General features: G+C 47.5%; 1 protein-coding gene across 8 annotated transcripts in view; it reads left to right on the top strand.

The window, feature by feature from the left end:
• MTMR4 (myotubularin related protein 4) overlaps positions 1-15,470 on the top strand; it is an 856,656-nt gene extending 841,186 nt beyond the window's left edge. For all 8 annotated transcript variants that reach the window (XM_078679492.1, XM_078679491.1, XM_078679497.1 and 5 more), the window contains 2 exons: positions 9,614-9,702; positions 13,131-15,470. In XM_078679492.1, coding sequence (XP_078535618.1) covers positions 9,614-9,702; positions 13,131-13,308 — 267 coding nt within the window. In that variant the 3' untranslated portion in view covers positions 13,309-15,470. The remainder of the gene's footprint in view (positions 1-9,613; positions 9,703-13,130) is intronic.
• Positions 15,471-15,683: the final 213 nt, after the last annotated feature.

The raw sequence follows: 15,683 nt of genomic DNA, 5'->3' as shown, positions 1-15,683 counted from the left end.
TAAAAATACCATCAAGGGTATTACCTGCCAAATACATAGGAGTGGCACCAGCTGAGGATGGCCAAAATAGGTCATAATTTGTAGTAGATTATACTACTAACAAAGGTTCAGGTATGTACTTATACAAAGCAACACAGTGGAAAATGTTATTACATTTTACAGAAAAAATCACGTCCCAAAAAACGGAGGAAAAAAATTCTACACATACAGTGAGTTTGCACCGGCTGCTGATTGGGGGATCTAGAATTTCTTTGCTGTCCCCTGCTGGCTTTTGCATTCAGTACTTTACAGACTGGTTAGTTTGATATAGGTTGAAATTTCCCCGTTTTCGTTTTCGTTACGGTTTCCTTTTTTACTTTTTAAACATCTAGGACTCGTGAGTCATCCTGAGCCTTTGTTTTCTCGTGTCAACTGACTGTATATTGAGTAGCCTTCATATTGGAGGGTGAGCTCAGATAAGTAAAGTTCCCTTTCTTTATATGATTTGTATATGATCCTTTAAGGGCTCTATGTTAATTAAGTCGCATGTAGACACCATGGATGAATATTTATCCGGGTTTCTACTTTCCTTATTTCTTGATGCGTGACATGGTGAATACACTCACGTAACAGCTGGTGAGAATATGAGTGCATTTTTGATTAACCTGTCTTTCTCTTTCCTTATTTTTTCTTATTTTCACATTTCCCACAAGTTTTATAACGAAACTTTATTAACTAAATGCACAAGACTGGGTTTTTGGCCTTTTGATTTAAAAAAAAAAAAACATCCTTTGATACCCACATGTATATTTATTTCAGAATTCCTTTTTGGCTGCTCTGTCAAATGTTATTTGTCTTGATGATGACCAGTTCAATTTTACTTGTTCAAGGCACGTCCTTAGCAATTATTCAAGAAGATGCAGATCCCCCCAGAACAGTGAAATATTGGCAAGCAAGTTCATCTTCCCTGAGGGTACTTAACACCTGTGCGGCGGGAACCCGGTGGACAATAGCGGAGCATGCCTCTGAAAGATTGATGAGCTGTAAAGAGAACTGAGTCACAGAGCGGGTAACTTATAGCACTGTAGGAGATGGCAAATTCAGGTTTATAAAGATGAAGAGTTGAGGAGTACACAGGATACGGCAAGACTGTTATTGCCGAATGCTAGTCTGAGTAGTGCTCCAAAGGGTGACTACTTGGCCTAACCCCGCAGCCAGGGCACCCGAAGTTTAATGAGGACCAAGAGAGGAAGAACTGTGATACACTTGATGGCTTCATTCTTACCTTTGAGGTCAAGCAAGGTCTCCTGTGAGAAGGTCAGGCGAGAGGGCCCCTCTGTTCCAGAACTGGCAGTGTGGGTGGCGCTGTGTGCGGACGGGCGCTCTTTTGTGCCTTATTTCTGCCCGTTTTCCCTTTCTCTCCCTCTGCTCCTTCACTCGTTTTCACTCGTTGTTTTACCCTTTCTATCTTTCACCTTTCTGCTCTTTTCTGCATCTCTGCTCTTTTGTGCCTTATTTCTGCTTATTTTCCCTCTTTTCTTTATCCCTTCTTTCCTCCCTTTACCTTTCCCCGCCGCTGCTGCCCCCGCGGCCCTTCCCCCCCCCCAGCACGACCGGCCCAATCCAGCTCCCCTCCCCGCTCCCGCCTCCCAGCTGTCCAGCCCTCCCCGACCCCTACTTAATGGCGGCCACTGCGGGGACAGGCGAGCAAGACCACTGACTCATTGTCAGTGAAATTGCTCTCCCACCCTCGCAGCTCCACCATTAAGAGAGGTGCCCCTGCCCCTGCACTCTTGAGTGTAGGTGATCGAGGCCCTCCTCCACCCGCAGGTTTCCCTGCGCCTCATCCCTGGTGGTCCAGTGGACCTCTGTCTCCTTTCTTTCTTTCTGCTCCTTCACTCGTTTTTCTCCCCTTTCTATCTTTCACCTTTCTGCACCTCTGCTCTTTTGCGCCTTATTTCTGCCCATTTTCCCTTTCTCTCCCTCTGCTCCTTCACTCGTTTTCACTCGTTTTTTTACCCTTTCTATCTTTCACCTTTCTGCACCGCTGCTCTTTTGTGCCTTATTTCTGCCCGTTTTCCCTTTCTCTCCCTCTGCTCCTTCACTCGTTTTCACTCGTTTTTTTACCCTTTCTATCTTTCACCCTTCTGCTCTTTTCTGCATCTCTGCTCTTTTGTGCCTTATTTCTGCTTATTTTCCCTCTTTTCTTTATCCCTTCTTTCCTCCCTTTACCTTTCCCCGCCGCTGCTGCCCCCGCGGCCCCTCCCCCCCCAGCACGACCGGCCCAATCCAGCTCCCCTCCCCGCTCCCGCCTCCCAGCTGTCCAGCACTCCCCGACCCCTACTTAATGGCAGCCGCTGCGCGGCCGCGGGCTGCGGGCGCGCCGCTGGTGCACCGAAGGCGCGTCAAAGGCAAGCACGTCTGCGCCCGTCTGCGACCCGTCCGCGACCAGCACCAGGAACCCTGGACCTCCGTCCCGCCAACGCTACGACCCAGCAGCACTCCACGCACTCAACCCAGGCTGCAACAACTGCAAGCTAGCATCACCAGCCGACACCCATGGACCCATCAGCTGTCACCGCTGCCGGCACACCTGCAGCACCGCCAAGAACACGGATCCAGCACAACCCGCCCACAAGAACACAACCGAACCGAAGACCCTGCAATGCATCCTCCTCAACGTCCGATCCCTCCACAAACACGCCACAGAAATCTGGGACCTCCTCGACAGCACAACCCCAGACGTAGCATTCTTCACCGAAACCTGGACCAACACCACCTCGGGACCGGACATCGCCATCGCCATCCCTCAAGGATACAAGATCTCCAGGAAGGACCGCCCCATCCACCCAGGAGGAGGAATCGCCATCGTCCACAAATCCAGCCTCCGCCTGAGCACACTCCCTGACGAGTCCACAGAACTGATGGAACACCTTCACTTCAAGATACTGGCCAGCCCCACCGCCGCCCTCCGAGGAACCCTCATCTACCGACCCCCTGGACCCCGTGGACCCTTCGCCAACTCCATCACGGACATTATCTCCCCGCAGGCCATTGCATCCACCAACTACACCCTGCTGGGAGACCTCAACTTCCACCTCGACAATCAACTGGACCCCAACACCACATCCCTCCTGGACAACCTCCACACCATTAGACTCCGCCAGATCGTGACCGAGCCCACGCACTCAGCAGGACACACCCTCGACCCCCTCTTCACTACAGGAAATTCCATCACCTTCAGCCACACCACCGAACTCCCATGGACCGACCATCGTTGCGTCCACTTCACCTTCAGAACACCCACCATCCACAGACACCAGCACCTGCTTCCACAAAGAAACTGGACCAAAATCACCGATGACCAGCTCACCTCCTCACTCAACAACTCCACCCCAACCATCGCGGAAAACGACGACCCCAACACCGCAGCCCGAACCCTGCATAGATGGATCTCGGACAGCACCAACACCATAGCCCCCCTCAAGAAAAACAATACCCGTGCCAAGAAAGCCAGATGGTTTACCACCGAACTTCGAGAGTCCAGGCTGCCTCGAAAAGGCCTGGAGAAACACCAAATCCACAGAAGGCCACAACAACTTCAGAGCCGCCACCAACGCCCACCATCAACTCATCAGAGAAACGAGGGAAAAAGCGATTGAAGACAGAATCTCCACCCACGCACACAACAGCAAGGAACTCTTCAGCATCATCAAGGAGTTCGCCCAACCCACCAGCGAGTCTACCGACATCCCTCCCTCACAAGACCTCTGCGACAAACTCAGCATCTTTTTCCACCACAAAATCAAGAGCATCTACGACAACTTCGACGAAGACAACCAACACACTGAACCCTCACCAACCACCCCCGACACCCGGAAACCAGCGATTGATGACTGGACAGCCCTCACCACCGAAGACACACTGAAGACAATGAAGTCAATCCACTCAGGGGCCCCCATGGACCCCTGCCCCCACCACATCTTCAACAGAGCCGCCAACACCATCGCACCCATGCTCCGCCAAACCATCAACCGCTCCCTGGCGACCGCCTCGTTCCCCGACGACTGGAAAGACGCCGAGGTCAACCCCCTCCTAAAGAAACCCTCAGCGGACCCCACCGACCTCAAAAACTACAGACCCATCTCCCTGCTCCCGTTCCCAGCGAAAGTCATCGAGAAAGCCATCAACAGCCAACTCGCCACATTAATTGAAGAACACAACATCCTCGACTCCTCCCAATCCGGCTTCAGAAAAAACCACAGTACGGAAACCGCCCTCCTCGCCGCAACAGACGACATCCGCACCTTACTGGACAAAGGAGAAACAGTAGCCCTCATCCTCCTCGACCTATCAGCGGCGTTCGACACAGTCTCCCACCGCACCCTAATACGCAGACTCTATGATGCAGGAATCCAGGACAAGGCCCTCGACTGGATCTGCTCCTTCCTCTCCGGCAGGACGCAGCGGGTCAGACTCCCCCCTTTCCTCTCGGACCCCACACCTATCACCTGCGGAGTCCCCCAGGGCTCCTCCCTCAGCCCGACGCTCTTCAACGTCTACATGGCTCCACTTGCCCCCATCGTCAGAACCTACGGACTCAACATCATGTCATATGCAGACGACACCCAGCTCATCCTCTCCCTATCCAACGAGCCCAACACCGCCAGACACAACTTTCGAGAAGGCATGGAAGCCGTCGCCAAATGGTTGAAAAACAGCTGCCTACAACTAAACACCAACAAAACAGAAGTACTCATCATGGGCCCAAACCCCGATGCCTGGAGCGACACCTGGTGGCCCACCGCCCTCGGAAGCCCGCCAACCCCCACAGACCACGCACGCAACCTGGGAATCATCCTGGACTCCGAGCTCAAAATGGACCGCCAGGTCAACTGTCTCATCTTCCTGCTTCCACACCCTCCGCCTCGTTCGTAAGACCTTCAAATGGATCCCCCTCGAACACCGAAAGACAGTCACTCACGCCCTGGACACCAGCAGACTCGACTACGGCAACGCACTCTACGCCGGAATAAACAAAAACCTCATCCGCAAGCTACAGAACATCCAGAACGCCGCCGCAAGACTGGTCCTCAACCTGCCAAAACACTGCCACATCTCCCAGCACCTGCGCACACTCCACTGGCTCCCCGTCGAGGCGAGAATCACCTTTAATATGCTCACCCACGCACACAAGGCCCTCCACGGCATCGGACCAGCATACCTGAACAGCAGATTCAAATTCCACGCACCCCAAAGGACTCTACGATCAGCCCAGCTTTCCTACGCCGTGGTCCCCTGCACCAGAAAGACCAGATCGGGAGGCCGCTCCTTCTCCTTCCTCGCGGCCAAAGCATGGAACGCCCTTCCGCTCCACCTCAGACAGACAACATCGCTCCCCATCTTCGCAAGAAACCTCAAAACCTGGCTCTTCGACAGACCCCCTCCTTGATGGAATGGAACCTGCACCCCCCCTTCCCCCCCCACCCCTAGCGCCTTGAGACCCTTACGGGTGAGTAGTCGCGCTTTAACAAACTCCTGATTGATTGATTGATTGATTGACGGGCGCAGACCAGCTTGCTTTTCGTACACCTTTGGCACAGCTGCTCTAAGAGTCAGGCTTTATAGCCCTGCATCCGAGCAAAGGGGGCATGGTCTGAGGCGCTCCTCGGCGCAATTAAAGCTAAAAACATGGGGGCAACACAAAATAAGAACTGGGGTCCAGCAACTCCCATTATGCTCCACATTATGCTCTACAGATTTCCCTGTGAAACATGAGTACTGGTAAAGCAAAACAAATCATCACTCTGCAGCCACTGTACGCTCCACCACACCCCTCTTTGGAGGAGGAGAGGCTCAATCGCTTTGATAAGAGAGTGCTCATTTTTTACATTCATCGTACCAAAGAACACCGGGTGGGCAATCAGCTATGTATGGGGTTCGCTGGAGCGAAAATAGTCAAGGCAGTGCAGACGAGAACATCCTTCCGCTGGATCTTGCTCTGCATTAGGATCTGCAAAGCATTAGCCAAAAAGTAGCTTCCATAAGGAGTTGCGTTGGCTTGTAGAGTCCTCGTTTATGTGTGCCAGGCAGCGACATGCATGTCTCTCCATACGTTCACAAAGCACTATTGTCTATGCTGTCAAGGTCGCCAGGAAGGGCATTTTGCTCACTCTCTTCAGGACTTTCTGGTTTGAGTCCACTCACAGACCCACTTCCAAATAGTTACTGCTTTGATATTTATTCAGAAGGTGAAGAATCCTCACTGGCCCTCCCAAACTCCCCATTCTGTCATTGGACTACACATGTTAATAAGATCCCAAGTCTAGGAATCTGCAAACTGCTTTCAATCAGTATCGCTATGGGGGTCAGAGTGCGGCCACGCTCGAAAGCAGCTGACGTCAGCGCACTGGTGTGGCACCTACATAGGCTCTGAATGTCATTTCCGGAATGGAACGAACGGTGTCTGTGTAGAGCCACACAGCGGCACCTATTTTTTCCACAGAGGTACTGCTGAAAAATCTTCCAGATCTAGTCTGACGCCTGAGGAATATTCAGGTGAGTAATCTGCAGCTAGATAGTCTGTACCAGAAAGAGCGTTACCAAAAGTAAGTTGCTTGTTCATTTTAGCCTTGACTGGACCAGAGTATACAACACTTCATTTTAGTCAATCACGTGCACTAATTGCATAATTTATATTGGGGTTGGTTCCAGTTATACTTTTTCTTGTGCTTATATTCTTAATTAATATTGGCATAGTCATACAGTGACCCACGGCGTGTTTCACCCATGGAACTTTATAAAGGCTGTACAACTATTTACATAGTAAGAGTCTTGTTTATTAATGCCCACCTAGCCGGTATTTTCAGGTACTGGCCAGAGCACATTTTAGAAATAATGATTAACTATCCACTGGAATTTATAACTGAACTATTACAATAACTGTATACTTTCTGAAAAGCAATCTCTCCATTTATCCTTGAGGGAATTCACACCTTTGGACCTCAAGAACGTGAGTGGCAGGTTAAGGACCCAATCCTGTCACATGGTCCATCATCCTAAGATACTTGACAAGGTCAAAGCACACAAACCTTTGAAATCTGAAATGTAATTTCATTAACCTGATCTTATCAGTCTTAACTCGAGGATGTTTACTTTAATTATAACTTGTTTGGAAAAAGATAACCTAACTTGCAGACCAGTTAGTTTATTCTGTTCTTCAGTGGGAATTCCAAAGGTATTGAGTAGGTCATGGGTACTCACAAACTTTCTCTCAGGGGCCAAATTTACAGTGTGGTTTGTGTCAGAGGGCCGCACAGGTGGGGGCGGGGTCATTGGGGGAGGGGGCGGGGCTAGAGCAACAAAAAAAACTGTGACCATGAGGTTGAACACAGGTCCCTGCAGAGGACGCCTTCGTCCACTGAGCTACCAGACCTGGTATATATATATATATATATATATATATATCTGTCTCCCTCCCTCCATCCCTCTCTCTCCCTCTCTCCCTCATTGTCTCCCTCTGTCTCACTCACTATCTCACTCCCTCTCTCCTTCCCTCTCCCTTCCTCTCCTTCCTTCTCCCTCCCTCTCCCTCTCCTTTCCTCTCCCTCTCCTTCCCTCTCCTTCCCACTCCTTTCCTCTCCTTCCCACTCCTTTCCTATCCTTCCCTCCCTGACCCTCACTCTCCTTCCCTCACCCTCACTCTCCTTCCCTCACTCCTTCCCTCACCCCCCTTCCCTCACTCCCTTCCCTCACTCCCCTTCCCTCACTCTCCCTCACTCCCCTTCCCTCACTCTCCCTCACTCCCCTTCCCTCACTCTCCCTCACTCCCCTTTCCTCTCTCCCTCACTCCTCTCTCCTCTCTCCCTCACTCCTCTCTCCCTCACTCCTCTCCCTCACTCCCCTTCCCTCACTCCCCTTCCCTCTCCCTCCCTCTCTCCCTCCCTCCCCTTCCCTCTCCCTCACTCCCCTTCCCTCACTCCCCTCCCTCACTCACCTTCCCGCATTCCCTCTCTCCCTTCCCTCACTCCCTCACTCACCTTCCCTCACTCACTCCCTCACTCCCCTTCACTCACTCACTCACTCCCTCCCTCACTCCCCTTCCCTCACTCCCCTCCCTCACTCACCTTCCCTCACTCCCTCTCTCCCTTCCCTCACTCCCTCACTCCCTCACTCACCTTCCCTCACTCCTTTCCTCTCTCCCTCACTCCCCTTCCCTCACTCCCCTCCTCACTCCCCTTCCCTCACCCTCCTTCCTCACCCCTTCCCTCACTCCCTCCCTCCCCTTCCTCACTCCCCTTCCCTCACTCCCCTTCCCTCTCCCTCACTCCCCTTCCCTCTCCCTCCCTCCCCTTCCCTCTCCCTCACTCCCCTTCCCTCTCCCTCCCTCCCCTTCCCTCACTCCCCTTCCCTCACTCACCTTCCCTCACTCCCCTCCCTCACTCACCTTCCCTCACTCCCTCACTCCTTTCCTCACTCACTCCCTCACTCCCCTTCACTCACTCACTCACTCCCTCACTCCCCTTCCCTCACTCACCTTCCCTCACTCACCTTCCCTCACTCCCCTCCCTCACTCACCTTCCCTCACTCCCTCTCTCCCTCCCTCACTCCCCTTCCCTCACTCACCTTCCCTCACTCACCTTCCCTCACTCCCCTCCCTCACTCACCTTCCCTCACTCCCTCTCTCCCTTCCCTCACTCACCTTCCCTCACTCCTTTCCTCTCTCCCTCCCTCACTCCCCTTCCCTCCTTCACTCCCTTCTCTCACTCCCTTCCCACACTCCCTCCCTCACTCCCCTGTCCTCACTCCCTTTCCTCACTCCCCTCCCTCGCTCTCTCCCTCACTCCCCTTCCCTTTCTCCCTTCCCTCACTCCCTCCCTCCCCGTCCCTCCCTCACTCCCCTTCCCTCCCTCCCTTTCCCTCCCTCCCTCCCCTTCCCTCCCTCACTCCCCTTCCCTCCCTCACTTCTTCACTCACCTTCCCTCCCTCACTCCCCTTCCCTCCCGTCACTCCCTTCCCTTCCCTCACTCTGTCTCCCTCCCTCTGTCGCCCTCCTCCCTCTGTCTATCTCCCTTTCTCTGTCTCCATGTCACGGTCTCCCTTTCCCTCCCTCTCCCTCTGTCATCTCACCCTGCCTGTTTGTCACCGGGCTGAGACAGCTTCCCCAGGGCACACAGACACACAGCCCCACCCGAGCACTTCACATGTCTTTAAAAGACTATTTGCATGTGAATGGGGCTTTGTTCACCTTTTAGCGCCCCTGCAGCCCCACTCTGGCCTCCTGGAATGAATCACCCCGCAGCACAGAGCAGCAGAGTCTCTCAGAGTGTCTCTGAAAACGGCAGTGTTTGCAGACACTCTTGGAATTATTATTTTTTAAACATGGGTACGATGTCTCATGGTCCGCGGGCCGCCACGGAAGGCTTGCTGGGCCGCTGCCGGCCCGCGGGCCGTACTATGAGTACCCGTGGAGTAGGTTAACTGTTACTTAGACTATATAAAACTTTATAAATAAATAAATAGACTTATGTCTACTAACTGGGCAGTTGCCTTGTATTAATGCCCTCTGCTTTAACCGAACACCCTTTTGTGGATATTGATGTTTGGGTTTTTTTTCCTTTTCTTTTTTCGACAGGTTACAAGATGGGTTCCTGACCACATGGCCTCACATTGCTTTAACTGCGATTGTGAATTCTGGTTGGCTAAACGTAGACACCATTGCAGGTAATATTAAATGCATGCATAATTTATGTATGGTGCAATACTATGGAGAGAAGGAATGTAGCAAACTCTGAGAATATATCTAGACCCTAAACCAACATGTAATGATACATACTATACAGCATCAAAATAAATATATACTGAAACAGTGATATATCAAAAATTCTTGAATCTTTTTATTTTAATTGTAGTATATTTTCTTATTTTTTTTCTTCTTTCTTATTCATTTTGTATCTTCAATAAAAACATTTGTGAATTTAATAAATGACATTCAGGTTCTGTAGTTCTATGAATAAATACGCCGGATAGATGATCATGTAGGTCAGGCAACCTGCAACATGAACATGAAGTAGAGAAAATTTAATCAATGTTTATCCCTACTTTGAAACGATAATACTGTCCAACCAGAGTTGTTTTACTCTATTTTAAAACATACCTTCATTCCCTGGATAAAGCGTTCAAAGACGGGGGGGTCTGCTCGTTTGTTACCTCCGATGGTAGCGGTCGAAACGAGTTGTAAAAATTCTAGCTTTATATAGGTTGGCGCGTCCTCGTAACCTACTACTTAATGCCTGACAGCTGATACCAATTACCACAGCGCGTCTTGATGACGTAAGTTAACCTAAAAAAGTTTTGATCATCTACGGACTCGCGAGAGTAAGATCGATATAGATGACAGACTACATTAGGGTCCTAGTTGATGATGTCAACACTGCACAAGCAGAGGAAACTTTTGTATATATGTAATGTACGAATGACGGTCACCTGACGAAGGCCTTTTGGCCGAAACGCGCGTAGTTCCATTCAACCGCATTGCCTTCATCCAATCTACCAACGACTGGTTATATCGTATATCACCTCTTTTTTTATGATATTTTGTCTATGTAGTGTTTTTGTTCACATTAATTGTTTTTGCACTGTTCTATTTGTAACATTTCCTATTTACAGAACCTGAATGTCATTTATTAAATTCACAAATGTTTTTATTGAAGATACAAAATGAATAAGAAAGAAGAAAAAAAATAAGAAAATATACTACAATTAAAATGAAAAGATTCAAGAATTTTTGATATATCACTGTTTCAGTATATATTTATTTTGATGCTGTATAGTATGTATCATTACATGTTGGTTTAGGGTCTAGATATATTCTCAGAGTTTGCTACATTCCTTCTCTACATAGATTACATTCCCTACGAGTAGCTAACTCAGTACATTGTAGGGGGCCCCTATTTTTCCATTGGTGCAATACTATGGTCCACTGGTGTTTTACCTTTACTTATCTTCAATGATATTATGTTGTAAATTTGCTTTGTAACATTTCAAAACTGTTTTTAAGTATTTTCAAATGCAGTCACTGTGTGGCAGAACTTGAGTGCTGCTTGCGTCCAAGCTACAGTGATTTATCATTTGCAGGTCTCAGAATATGACGGTTTAAATATTAGGTTTGAGGCATATGGGCTGCAGACCACACACTATTGCATTAGATCACCATCTGGTGGTGGGCCCGGATGATTACACTTTGTTGTCTTGGAAGACTCTTTGTCTGTTGGATGACTCCTCCCTTAGACCGTGGTGCGCATGGGCATCAACTCCATCTTCAGATTTCAACTCCATCTTCAGATTTTTTTTTTCCCGTCATCGGGCTCGGATGTGTTTATCGTTTGGTCCCGTTACCGATCTCTTTTCGAATCCATAAATTAATCAAAATACCATTGGCATCGTCGTCGACATTGCAATAGTGTGTGGTATGCAGCCCATATGCCTCAAACAGAAAATGCTACTTACCAGTATGCATCTGTTCTTGGCATGTAGGGCTGCAGAACCACACACGCCCACCCGCCTCCCCGGCTACCGGTGTCTGTTCCAGTATTATCTTATTTAGATACACAATACATGGTCATCTCTATATGTACTCATACAACTCCACCATTTGCCCAGTAGCGAAAACAATCTGAAGATGGAGTCGATGCCCATGCGCACTACGGTCTAAGGGAGGAGTCATCCAACAGACAAAGACTCTTCCAAGACAACAACAAAGTGTAATCATCCGGGCCCACCACCAGATGGTGATCTAATGCAATAGTGTGTGGTTCTGCAGTCCTACATGCCAAGAACAGATGCATACTGGTAAGTAGCATTTTTCTTTTCACTGCCTCAACTAGCTGAAAACATCAATGTTTTAAAGATTTTTTCGGATAACAGGAGTTGCTGGTCATGCTTGAACTTTATAGGACCGGTAAAGTATAGAGTCTAGTCAGAGGTGCATTGGCATGGATGCTTTTCAAGCATGCTGTTGGGCAGCATGCTTTTTGAAGGTGTCTGTGCAGAGAGTAGGTTTTTTTTTTTAGTTCAAAAGAATTTTTATTAGATTTTCAAAAACAAAGCAAGACCAAACAAAGAAAGGGAAAACAATTGCCATACAGAATTGTAGCAAGAAACCTAATGTTGAGACAACATGTGCATAGTCCGACGACCCTGTATAGATTCTTTCATGAGAAGGAAACAAACAGAAGGTCATTTCATGGAGATATATTAGGTTTAATATCATTTCCAGAGACCACTCGGAGGGGAGCGGACGGTTGCCCTGACTGCATTTCTTTGGTGCGGTGGCCGACATTGGCCCGAATAACTGAAAAAATAAATAGCTTGATTTAGAAGCTTTGTACTCGACCACTCATTTAACCCCTTCGACGCTGATGACGAGCTGGGCTCGTCATGAGGTAGCCTCCTGCTACGCTGATGACGAGCCCAGCTCGTCACGTAAAGTGTGCTTTCGCAAATCTCAGCGTACGGGCGGAATTCCGCCCGCACGCATGCGGTTAATAACCAAGCAGAACAAGAATTTTATGTTTTTAAATTTTGGAGACTATGTGCCACTGTAAAAAAGCATTACGTGACTGAGCACTGAAGAAATCCCGTGAAGGGACACAACGCGTTGGCTATACTGTGAAGAAAAAAATAAATAAAGAATTAACAAAACAATTTGTAATATATCTCCATGAAATTTCTTGTTCTTTGCTTCATGAGAATAATAATCTTAGTAAATTTATTTATGCTCGGAAATAAGTGTGTGCTTATCATCCTTTTGTAATTGTTTGTGAATTCATTCACTATTGAGAAATTAGGAGGTTTTTTCTCCTGATAGATACACCACACATAATCGGTTCCCACTGACATAACTAGTGTGGTATTGGGTCTAAGGCCTCCTTGTTAATTGTTTAGAGGAGAAAATCAGCACTGCGCTATACCGAAATACAAATTCTGCAAATGATTCAGTTATATAATGTAAAAAAAAAAATAACAATGTGCATTTCTTACCCATGAAATACCTTGTTTTGCTTTTGGCTAGTAAGCTGTATGTCTTGATTATTTTTGGTGCACGTTACTTGTCTTGCTTTTAATCTCCCTTTCCTTTTCTTTGGCGACAGGAACTGTGGAAATGTATTCTGTGCCAGTTGTTGCCATCTGAAGCTTTCAATCCCTGATCAGCAGCTGTACGATCCTGTTCTCGTCTGCAATTCTTGCTATGATCAGATTCAGGTGTCGCGAGCTAGAGAACTTATGAGTCAACAGCTGAAGAAGCCAATTGCTACAGCATCGAGCTGAAATTCAAGAAGTAGTGACCTGAGCTTGATGTTCATGGCCTAACCTCTCAAAGCCCATCCTTGTCCCTTGCAGCGAGACAAAAAGGTTGCTTGAAGCAGATGTTCCACCTCTGATATAGTTGAAAGATCTTGGGCTCTCATCACTTCCACAGTGAGATGAAATACACTGTTGGTTGGTGGCAAGTTGTGGTACTCTAACCTGGAGTTATCGAGAGGAGGTGACCTCATACGTCAGCATCTTCCTGCTCTAGAGAGTTCTTCAGCTGTGGTATGACTGCACTAGGAAAATCTATTCTGAAGATTTGGGGCGAAATTAAAAGGCTATACTGTTCGTTTTATAATGTACAAAAATGCCTATTTTGCTGCAGAAGGGAAAATGGATGAAGGGCCTTACCGTGCCCTCCTTAACAGAAAGTTGCACATGAAAGGAGGATATGTTGGTTTTGTCATTCTTGGCCCTGGACATCGTAACACTGTTTTTGCGCAGTCTATCTTGTGACCTTATATTTCCAAATTCTGACCGTTCTCAATGCCTGCAACTGATGGCGAGGCTATGTGGAGTGCCGCTATGTGTTTGCTCTGTCCCAACCAGGGATTACATTTTTTTTCGTTGCAGATGTGCCATTCCATAAACCGACCGTTCCTTATCTTCTCATTTACTTTGCAGGGCACGCTCACTTAACACATTAGACTGGTGTGACCAGAGCTGACTAAAGGCAACTAGGTTTTTAAGCTTAAGGCTAAACTTGTGGAGGTGTCAGTTGAGTGCAGCTAATAAAGGGCGAAGCGAAGTCACTGTGAAAGATACAACATTAATTTCTGTATATCACTTGCTTTTTCGGTTCTCTTCTCAACTGCCTGACACTCCATGCTGGTTCGCAATGGGATCCTTGGTGGTCTACAGATCAGACGAGGTACGTCATTGCTTGACTATCCACCTCTCAGCATGTATATACAACAACAAACCCCGATTCTACTCCTTGGTTTTCATATAGCTCTCTACCATTAAGATGTGATACTTCCAAGGTGGAAGAGCTTTTGTTGTGTTGTCCTGGGGTGTAATGTCTTGGCTGTAGGTGTTTCAAGGGGCTTAGAAAACAATGCTGCTATATATTTTCGTGCACTTACCAGTGTAATCCAAGAAAAGGGATGACGCATTGATACCAAAATGCCAACATAATTGAGGAGTCCTCTGTAATTAAATTTTTTCACTAGCACCAATGATCGCAACATGTTTTGGTTCATAGCTATTGGGCTGCTTTCCCACTCTGCTTTATATACTCTTTACTAACCCTTTTTGCATTTTGCCTTGGTTACTATTCTTTGAATTTTTTGTTTTCCTTCCAGTTTACTTTTTGTGCTCTCTCCTTTACTAGAAGCTCAGTATTCTTTCCAGTTATTTTCTGTACTTGTTCCCCTCCATAAATTTACATACCTTCAATTTGTAAATATTCTACTCCCCCCCCCCCTTGCTCCCTCATCACTGTTCCCTCTTTACGGTACTACATTTTTTCTTTTCCTCAGGTTCAGTCTGTGTAGGGCCTCATTTCTGTCACTTTATTCCCTCCTGCTCCCTATTTCTGGATTGTATGTGCACAAGACATTCCACAAATTCTGGCTGAACTCCTGTATTCTAAAGTTCCCTCATATGTTTACCACAGTCATTACAATACTTTTGCCCAAGCATAATTTCTGAGTTTAACCATTTCAAGAGTTTGATCTTTTACTTCTCTCAGTTCTGCCGGCTAGTCTCTGCTCATTTTTCCCCACTTTTCTGCTCCGTGTTTCCTCACTTAACCGCAAATTCTTTCTTCTACCCATATTGTTAATTAACCCCTCACTCGCTACATTCCTCAGATCTCAATATTAGAACAGTATATACAACAAGTAAACCTATATCCTCAATCTGTAGGCACGTATTTGCAAGGGTGTTGCCAGATTCTGGAAGTTGTGAGGTGCATTGTGCTTGGTTGAAAAAAACTAGAAGGACCCTATTGCTGATCTTTTGTGGTAACTAGAACAGCTGCAAGCACATCCAAATAGTGGTGACAGCAATGGAACCGACAAGATGTGCTGACCAGTAACACAAATGGAAATCAGTTCAATATTGTTGTGAGATTAAAAATAAAACAGTACAAAAATAAAATCTATGACTAAAAACAAGGTTTTATGTTTTATGTGGGATTTTTTTAGGGAGTGTGTGAAATATGTACTTGGATAACGACGTATGCTTGGAAAGCCCTTTGAAATGCTTTGGTGTTTGCTTGAAAATATCTATAATACTCCATTAATGCATTATCCAGATCTACATTCTTTACATTCTTTTTTAATTCAAGGAATCAACATGTCAGTGTAGGAAGGATACAGGTAACGTCC

Source organism: Lissotriton helveticus, chromosome 3_1 (genome assembly GCF_964261635.1).
Source record: "Lissotriton helveticus chromosome 3_1, aLisHel1.1, whole genome shotgun sequence".
Classification (NCBI taxonomy): domain Eukaryota; kingdom Metazoa; phylum Chordata; class Amphibia; order Caudata; family Salamandridae; genus Lissotriton; species Lissotriton helveticus.
This window is presented reverse-complemented; position numbering and strand designations above follow the sequence as displayed.